At 35.9% G+C, this 9,439-nt stretch overlaps 1 protein-coding gene across 1 annotated transcript; it reads left to right on the top strand.

The window, feature by feature from the left end:
* Positions 1–228: 228 nt before the first annotated feature.
* On the top strand, positions 229–8,856 carry LOC121419946 (UDP-glucuronosyltransferase 2C1-like). The gene is made up of 4 exons (XM_041614436.1): positions 229–1,148; positions 3,109–3,334; positions 4,047–4,266; positions 5,446–8,856. The coding sequence occupies exons 1-4, from the start codon at positions 300–302 to the stop codon at positions 5,726–5,728; spliced, it is 1,578 nt and encodes a 525-aa protein (XP_041470370.1). The 5' UTR covers positions 229–299; the 3' UTR covers positions 5,729–8,856.
* The last annotated feature ends 583 nt before the right edge of the window (positions 8,857–9,439 follow it).

The raw sequence follows: 9,439 nt of genomic DNA, 5'->3' as shown, positions 1-9,439 counted from the left end.
GCGGATATTGGCTCATGTATGCCTATACAAAGAATCGAACTCCCTATAAGGACGATTGGTTCCAATCAGTGGGCATTTGACCTGGAAAACCTATCGCAAAGTGCTAATGCGAAGCTCTTTAATAAGCTGACAACAGAAGCTCACTCAAGTTGAAACGCCATGCCCACACCCCACTCTCTTCAATGAGCCTTTTCTATAATTCTATTTCTTCATTACAGTTGCCTAGTCATGTAGAAATTCCGCGCCTACGTTCTGCATCAAAATGATTCTCGCAGTTAGGTAAAGTTTGGTACTTGACGATGGGTTCTTTCAGAACAATACTCGGCGTTTTGCTTTGGTTTTTACAAATCGCACAAGGGAGAGGGAGTAATATTCTGATATACACTTCATATGGCGCAGGAAGTCATTTTATGTGTGCAGCTCATATTGGAAACGAGCTAAAGCGGCGTGGCCACAACGTCACTGTCATAATTAGCAATGCCTATGAGAATAGGTCAAAGGAAGAACAGTACAAAGACTTGCAATTTGAGATCTTCAAGCACAGTGTGCCGGTTGAAGAAGTGTGGAGGAGGCATGAACTTATTACAAAAGGGGTCTTCAAAGGAACTTGGCGTCAAGAGAGCTGGTATAGGATGAGTGAAGCTATCAACGAGTATATTGGTGATTGTGAGGATTTGTTCAACGACAAGGAACTTCTGCAAAGACTTCGTCAAGCTCAGTTTGATGTTGCATTGGTTGATCCTTATTTTCCGTGCACGTTGCTTGTAGCTGAGTATGCTGCCAAAAGACATGTGTCGATCATGGCTACCTCGTTTTCACACCTTGCTAGATACAATGGGAACCCTTCAAACGCTGCCTACATGCCAGAGATGAGCCTTGGTTTCACAAATCAGATGACCTTGATCCAAAGGGCTATCAACTGTATAATGGTTTTAATTAATGAATGGATGAGAAGAATGACCGATGTCGTTTCAGCCATCCAGGATGCCCATGGAATCTGCCCGGGGCTTCGTCCCAGTGACCTCTATCAAAGGTCACAACTGCTCCTTGCCAATGTTGATTTCGCCTTTGAGTTTCCGGTTCCAGTGATGCCTAACCTGATACCAGTTGGTGGCATTATGACGAGACCAGCAGGCAGTCTAACTCAGGTTAGTATTCTATAAGCAATAAAAGCAGAGCATCGCCATTTTGCACAGGGGAGACCCTGGCAGGGGTAGGGGGCGGGGAGCTAGGGTGGTACATGCAAGGGGTGACAACCCTTATGATTTTTTGTATGGAGAGGTTGAGAGGAGAATAATTATTGTTTTTTTTCTTTTCCGCATCTTTCTAAAATTAAGATCATGATCTAAAGTCATTGTTTGAGATGGAATATTCTTTGAGGAGTGTATATGGACTTTGAGGCTAGCAATACACACTCACACATTACAGTACGAGGTGAGCAATACATAGGTTTGGTAGGGCATGGACCACTGGGGAGGCCTACATTACGCCCCTGGCGGATCCAGGGCCTGGGGAAAAGCCGGCCCGTGCCACCCCCCCCCCCGAGAGGCACAACTAAAAAAAATAATGCAAAAGTGCCAATGAAACAGAAGTGTGCCCCTTTTAACATTGAACCCCCTTCTTTTGCTTGTAATTTATTGTGGACGAAATACCCATAATTTTTTTAATGAAAAACCTTTTTTATGCTTGTCAAATGTTTTCGTGGACGAGATATCCTTATTTTTTGTTAAAAACTCTTTTTTGGCTTTTCAAATATTTCCTCGGGAAAATGTGCCCCTCCTCTTTTGGAAAATCTTGGATCGGCCCCTGCATTACGCCTATATCCCTAAAAACTAACAGGGTGGGGGCCATGAGCCTAATAATAAAACAAGATGGCAAAATATACTCATTCGACCCAACCCATCTAAGTTTTTTTTTCATATTGCTGATTGACAAAGTGTATGAATATGATTAACCATCTAACAATGATCGCGCTGATTATAGGAAGGGCGGTCACACTTTTCGTAATTCCGAAGGTTCGTAACTCCGAAATACGTAAGTTGTGTTTACCTCGATGTTCGTTAATCCGAAAACGAAAAAAGGGTTCGTTAATCCAAAGGCTCACTCGTTTATCCGAAAACGAACACGGAGGAAGTGCACTCTAAAAGACGCATCTCGGTAAGACGCGTTGCCATGACTGCAAGATGACATTTAAGGTTCCCAACCCCCTCCCCCTCTATAAGCCAACTGCAACCCACGATATACTTCTGAGAAAACTCAAGGAGTATCTTAGTCGGTGTTAGAGGAGGGGTAACTAAAGTCACTCCTTCCATATTAACTCGGAGTAACGCCCTGTTTGTAATAAAATTACCACTTTATCCATGATCACTTCTTGACAGTGTATTCTCAGCTTAACTTCAAGAATGGATCAGAACACAAATTTTGACGAGGCAGCTAAGATGCATAGAAAAGTATTAAATAGTTTTATAAAAGCTTGCTAGCGAAGAAAAACTGTCGACTTTGTTATATGAAAATATAATTTGTGGTAGATTTCGATATTCAGAATATATCTTATTTCACCGGGGGGGGGGGGGGGGCGGGGGTAGTCAAATCTATTGCTGTACACACGCGTGACCAAAAAAAATGCGTTTAAAGCTTTGTTTTTTTTTTCAGTTTGGGACGCGGGCCGCGCGTGCACTCGTTGAGGGTATAAAAAAAACGATTTAAAAAAGGTAGTTTTGAAAGACTGGTCAATGGTCAATCGCAGGGTCAAACGTATTTAGTGCATGTTTTTCCCAAAGCTTTTTTTTAAGATTAACGTGTTTAGAGTATGTTTTCTCCCAAGTTTTTTTCCCTGGGGTCACTACATAATCTAGTTAAAAAACTTGTCTATAGGGGCCGAAATGTGTAAATAAATCCCACGAAAACTTGTTTAGGGGGTTATTTTGCACACAGAGAAAAACTCGTTTAGGGGGTGTTTGGACATAATTTGGTCACGCATGTGTACAGCAATACATTTGACTGCCCCCCCCCCCCCTTGGGCGACGCCCCTGTGTATATATCTCCCTTTTCTTTCGTTGTCACGAACCCTCGACACACGCCCGCTTTGTTCATCTATTTTGTTTTTAGGACCTGGAAGAATTCGTCCAGAGTTCAGGGGATGATGGAATCATCATCTTCTCTCTCGGGACCTACGTGATGCATATGGAAGAAGAGTTTATTGTCAAATTTGCAAATGCCTTCGCCAGACTTCCGCAGAAGGTGCTCTGGCAGTTCCGTGGAACAGCGCCACCTCTCGTTGACAAGATACCCAACATAAAGACCATGGAATGGCTTCCTCAGAATGACCTGCTCGGTAAGACCGTTCTCGTGTCTTGAGGTTTCGATGCCAGCTTCTAAAACATCGGTGAAATGACCAAAACTGTCTTTTGTCTATTCAATTCAATTTCAATTCAATTTTATTTATTTCACTTCCATCAAACAAAAAAAAAACAAGTTGTATACCATATATAAACATAAGTATTTGTATCCGTTGCAAAGAAACAAAAATAATAATACACATGTTGTGAAAAAAAGCACTATTTGGGCAACACATTGGAGGTTTTAAGTAAGTACACTATTTTTCAATAGAAATTAAATTAAGATGGAAATGGAGGGACCCACTTAAAAGCAATGCTTGTACAATGTGGGCCCCCCAAAAAAAATAGATAACACAACCAATAACAAAGTAAAAATACAGATATATGTAATCAAATGAGAAAAAATTAAATAAATGATAAAAAATACAAAATAAATACGAAGTTATAAAAAAAATATAGTTTGTATAGGACAAAACAACCCGTCCTAAAATGTCGATGGCATGTATTAAGAAAGAAACCCATTTTTCTTTAGTTCAGCATTGATTACATAGAAATTAATTTAACTTCATATTACCTTTTTTAGGCTAAAGGGGACCTAAAAATTTCGAGTTGAAAATTACTTGGTTTCTTATTTGGTAACATGATAATTGTGGTATGATTGCATCATATTAAATTTTTCAATATCGCCCTTTTCATACGTTACTGCAGGTCACAATAAAACACGTGTTCTAATGTACCAAGGAGGAAACAACGGTCTCTACGAAGCGCTTTATCATGCAGTTCCCGTCGTCGTCATACCCTTGTTCGCTGACCAGTCCGACATCGCAGCTAGGGTGACGACTCGAGGCATGGGCCTCTCACTCGATATAGTGACCGTAACATCGGAGAAGATCGTAGACGCCCTCAATGCCGTTATACATGATAAGAAGTAAGTATAATCGAGGCGAAACCTAATTTGTGTTTCCAGACAGTTTCCACAATGCAAAAACACCGATGGTATTCTACCGCAACCCGGTATCTATACAGTGCGTATAAAAGGAAACGAGTCAGTTTTGAAAAGTCTATCAAAATTTTGTTTCAAATCTTGATGTTTATATTTGGATGTTGATAGATGATCTGATGTCATATCTTTCAAATGCCACTAAAAAATGCATTTCATTCATGCGCCAAATGGCAGAAAATATTGATCATCAGACTTTTTGCTAGTTTTTGTTCAACTTTTCATTAATTTCTGTATAAATTATGTTCATAATTGGTAAATATAATCCTTGGATAATATCAGATATGCGTCTGTGAGCACAATGAGGTCGGAAGTCTTCTAGGGGTACCTATTTGACTAAAAGTAAATTTTCACCGGAAATATGGATCTTCCTTTTCTAAAACCATTTTGGTTGTTCCTTGATATTGTTTCAACAAACGATTAAGAAGCATTGAATCATGCATCTTAGCTGCGCTAGGGGACAATGTTACACCTCTTGTGTTTGATGTTTTGGTTTTGGTCATGTTCAAATCTTTCGAGGGGTATTTTGAAACAATTGCAGCCACTCCTACGCCCCCATTCGACAGGTTGTGCCGACTCAAGGGCAGAGTCAGGATTTTCCAAAAAGGGGAACCATTTTTCCAAGGAAAAAGTTGAAAAGGTTTTTAACTAAAAGTTACAGTAAATTGCAGCCCTGAAAACAAATTGACAGATTCTTCACTATCACAGGGAGGGGGGGGGTGCACACTTTTGTTTTAACGGCATTTTCACGTTTCAAATTTTAATTTTGCTTCTCAAGGGGGGGGGATGTGCCGGCTGTGCCATCCCCGGATCCGGCAATGTACCGACCTACATGTTATCGGTTGCAAAAATCTTTCAGATCTTGTAAATTTTCAGATTAAGCCTTTAAACACCAAAAATAAAACATAAGTTCATTAATTCTTATCACAAAATAATTTCATGTAAATTCTTTAAGGGGGAAATGAAATTTCATAATCATGGTTCCAATTCTGGTTTGCTGGCATGTCTAGTTTGAGGGGATTTTTTTCTAGATATTAGCAAAATTGGTCAATTAACCAATTATAATAATTAACTAATTGTAAATTTCAATTATTTGAACAATTTCAGATACAAAGAAACGGTTACAAAGCTGTCGGCGATATTCCATGACCGACCGATGACACCTCTTGAAACGGCAGTCCACTGGATCGAACACGTCCTCAAGCACGGTGGCGGCTACATGCGATCACCGATTCATGACCTAACCTGGTATCAATATTACCTTCTCGATGTCGTCGCCGTTTTCCTTCTCGTTTTCATCACATCAATTGTTTTTGTGGTGTATTCATGTAAACTTACTTTTGAGGGATGCAAGCGAATGTTTATCGGTAGCAAAGCTAAAACTGAATAAAGACACCTTTTGTCTGTTGGGGGCACTAGCAGTCTGCCCCCCGCCCCCCTGACGAGTCACAACCCATGCAAAGGACTTATCCCTGCCCCCCTCCCCCCTGACGTGCTTGAAATCTTTTTTTTTTTGCTTGTCAATTTTTTTGGCGGACGGTTCCCCCCGGTACACATGCCCCCAAACAGTAGCGTATAGGATTTTCCACGGGGGGGAGGGGCCTGTGGAAAATCCTGGGTACGCTACTGGTTGGGGGCATGAGGACATAAGTAATGACGTCAGGGGTGAAAAGGGGTGGCACTTATTCCCCAAAGAAAATTTGACATGAAAAAAAAATCAAAGGAATAGTGTCAGAACGACATATTTCTTGGAAATGCTTTCAAAAAACATTTTTTAAGAATATGTGCATAACATTAATGAAACATTAACTTTATTATGATATCAAGCATATGTTTTGATGGCCAGACAAGAAAAAAATAAAGACATTTTTTTTAAATGTTATAAAAATAATAATAATAATTATACTCAACATTTATAACGCGCTTTTCCCACATAGCCTAAAACGCTCACAATTTAAGTTCATTTATTTATACAAACAGATAATCAGAATTACATATTAAATGAAGGCAATGTCCAATGTCCAATCATGATGTTAAAATGACATGAAAAAAACATTAAGAAAACGAAATAATGAGTTTCTGACATTTTTATAATGTTGCATAATTAATGTAAAAATATAATTTTTAGAAAGTTCTTAGGATTTTTTGGCAACAAAATCTAATGTTATAAAAAGTCATGAAAATATGTTTTCAAAATATTTCAACAAAACGTTTTTGAAAAATGTTTTTTTGATGTTTTCTAAAACTTTTTCTAAAATGTATTAGAAACATAATAATTTTGACGTTTTTGTGATATCATTTTAACATTTTGAGAGAAACGCAATATTTTAATGACATATTTAAAAATTTATATCTTTGATGTAAAAACAAAATTTTCAAAACGTTGTTAGAATATTATGACAGTAATAATAAATGTTCTTGAAATTATACGAAACGATGATTTTACAATATTTTAAAGAAACATTTTTTGAAAAAGGTGTTTCAATTTTTTCCAATTTTTTTTAAAAATGTATAAAAACATTTCCCTCTTTTACGCTTTTGTGATGCAATACATGTATTGACATTTTTTGAGAAACACAATAACATTTTACCAACATCTTTAAAATGTGACACATTGAATGTTAAAATATCATTCTAAAAACGTTGTTACAATATTCTAAAATTAGCATCAAACGTTCTTGAAATGTTATGAAACTACGTTTATACAATATTTCAACTCAACGTTTTTGAGAAATGTTTTCCTAATATGTTTCCAAACGTTACCGAATGTATTTTAGACATATTTTCCAATGTTTTTATGATATGATTTTTACTTTTTTTCCAAAAATTTAGTAATATTCTACTAACATTTTCAGAAGGATATATATTTAATGAAAAATCGACATTTTAAAAAATGTGTTAGAATATGATAATAACGTCAACGATTATTGAAACGTAAAAAAATATATATTTGTTATAATAGTTCGACAAAACATGTTGATTTTTTTCTCATATTGGCCAAAATATTTCAGAATGTGTCAGAAAAATCCTTATTTTAGTGTCTTGTATTTTATAATACAATTCTCTAACATTTTATAACTTTAGTATTATGTTTATACATGGGATTTAAAAATACATTTTAAGGTTGTTATAATATCATACCAATAACATCAAGCGTTCTTGAATTGGTATGAAACTATGTCTTTCGATTATATAACATCGTTCTTATAATGTCATACAATATGTGAAAAAACATTAAAATGTGTTCGTAGTATATCACTAAAATAACATAAAATTTTCTCGAAATGTCATGATAATATTTTAAACTATTTTAACAAAACATTTTTTTAGAAATGTTTTTATAATTTCTTTTAAAAAGTGTATCAGAAACATACATATTCTGATTTCTTTTATATCATTTAAACATTTTTCTAGAAACAACTATTTACTAACATCTTTATGTATTGGGTGTGACAATAACATCAAACGTTCTCGAATAATTGTGAAAATATGTTATTAAAAAAATGAACATATAACAAAAGGTTTTGTAAGTTTTATCCAATGTATTTATCGTAATAACATCTCTATATTACGATAAATACAAAAGATAAAAATACAATTTCAAAGGATAGCTAGAACTTAATGATAATAGCATTAAAGTTGTAGAAAGGTTATCAAAATATTTTTCCAAATGTTTTTCCAAAATATTGATGGATTGAATAGTTTACAAACATCTTTACCCGAATGCGAATTTCATTTCAGTGAAATAAAATGAAAGATTATGTTTTTAAGCCATTGTCGTACATTGATTGTTCAAAGTCTGTTTAAGTGGAGTTAGTGGCATACATCCATAGCTTCTTAAATTGGGTGCTCCTTTTCAGTAGAACCATTGGTTATTTATACAATATGACATTTTTAACTTGTACTACTAGAAGAAATTTAAAGACGACAAGAATTACTTCAAGACATAAAGGAGTGTCATATGATGTTGGTAATTTGAGACCAATATCTGTTCTACCTGCCTCGTCTAAAATATTAGAAAAAGCAATCCACAATCAACTTTATGAATACTTGAATGAAAACGAATTGGCAACAAATTCCCAGTCAGGTTCCAGACCGTTGCATTCATGCCTAACTGAAATTAAAGACTATTTGTCTGATAAAATGGATCAGGGGCGAATGATCGGAGGTAACTAATTGTATTAGTGAAAGTGTTAGAAATAAATCAGGCGTCCCACAGGGCTCCAGTTTGGGTCCATTAATATTTTGTATTTTTTTCAATGATGTATGTAACTTGAATTCGAATGTTAATTCCAAATGCGTCTTCATGCAGATGATACTGCTACTTTCTCTTATGATATTTTATCTAAGGAGGTTAAAGAAAATTGCAAAGTGATTTTGATGTTACCTGTAACTGGCTCGACCAAAACGTGCATTTGCATAAAAAAGTCATAGGAAAAGATTGAAATTGATGCTTTAATGATAAAATATAGAAATGAACCCAAAGAAAATGTGAAATATAGTGAAATACTTCATGTACTTGGGTGTAACGCTTGACTTTGGTATGACTTGGAGATAACATGTATTTAGTATCATTGTTAAAATATCTCATACGACAGGTTATGTCAATACGAGCTTCTGAATTTCTGCGATGACGTCAGAAGCGAATGTTTCGGATACCTTTCTCGAACACGCCGAGTGAGGGCGTAGTCGATTTATCGAGGATCGAAATTTTCTTTGAAATAGAATGGAAGTAATTTTCGGATTTTTTTTATAAAAGTCAAGTCAATCTGGAGATGCCAATGTTATTGAAGAGTTCAAGTTCAAGTTAAAGATACACTTTATTGGTCATACAAGTCTGGACGAAACGTCAACTTGTGTGATAACATTGGTACTCATCTTGTCACTAATTCGTCACTCCAGAAATTATGTTAGAACATGTCCAAAATATGAGCTAGTCATCCTGTCACAAACACCAGCAGCCACATGTTGATAAAGGGAATCGGACACTTTCTTCCGCCTAGAATTCTTAAGAATTTACATTTTGCCAAGATTTTATCTTATGTTGATTATGGTTGTACAACTTGGGGAAGCTGTGCAATAACCAACAAAAATAAGATAC

The sequence above is a fragment of the Lytechinus variegatus genome, chromosome 8, assembly GCF_018143015.1.
Source record: "Lytechinus variegatus isolate NC3 chromosome 8, Lvar_3.0, whole genome shotgun sequence".
Classification (NCBI taxonomy): domain Eukaryota; kingdom Metazoa; phylum Echinodermata; class Echinoidea; order Temnopleuroida; family Toxopneustidae; genus Lytechinus; species Lytechinus variegatus.
This window is presented reverse-complemented; position numbering and strand designations above follow the sequence as displayed.

What these genes read in the sequence shown, in the direction of transcription:
- LOC121419946 (XM_041614436.1), top strand. Translation starts at nt 300, where the DNA reads ATGGGTTCTTTCAGAACAATACTCGGCGTTTTGCTTTGGTTTTTACAA. An exon ending in TCCTCAGAATGACCTGCTCG is followed by an intron (nt 3,335 to 4,046) that starts GTAAGACCGTTC and finishes ACGTTACTGCAG; the next exon opens with GTCACAATAAAACACGTGTT. An exon ending in GCCGTTATACATGATAAGAA is followed by an intron (nt 4,267 to 5,445) that starts GTAAGTATAATC and finishes GAACAATTTCAG; the next exon opens with ATACAAAGAAACGGTTACAA.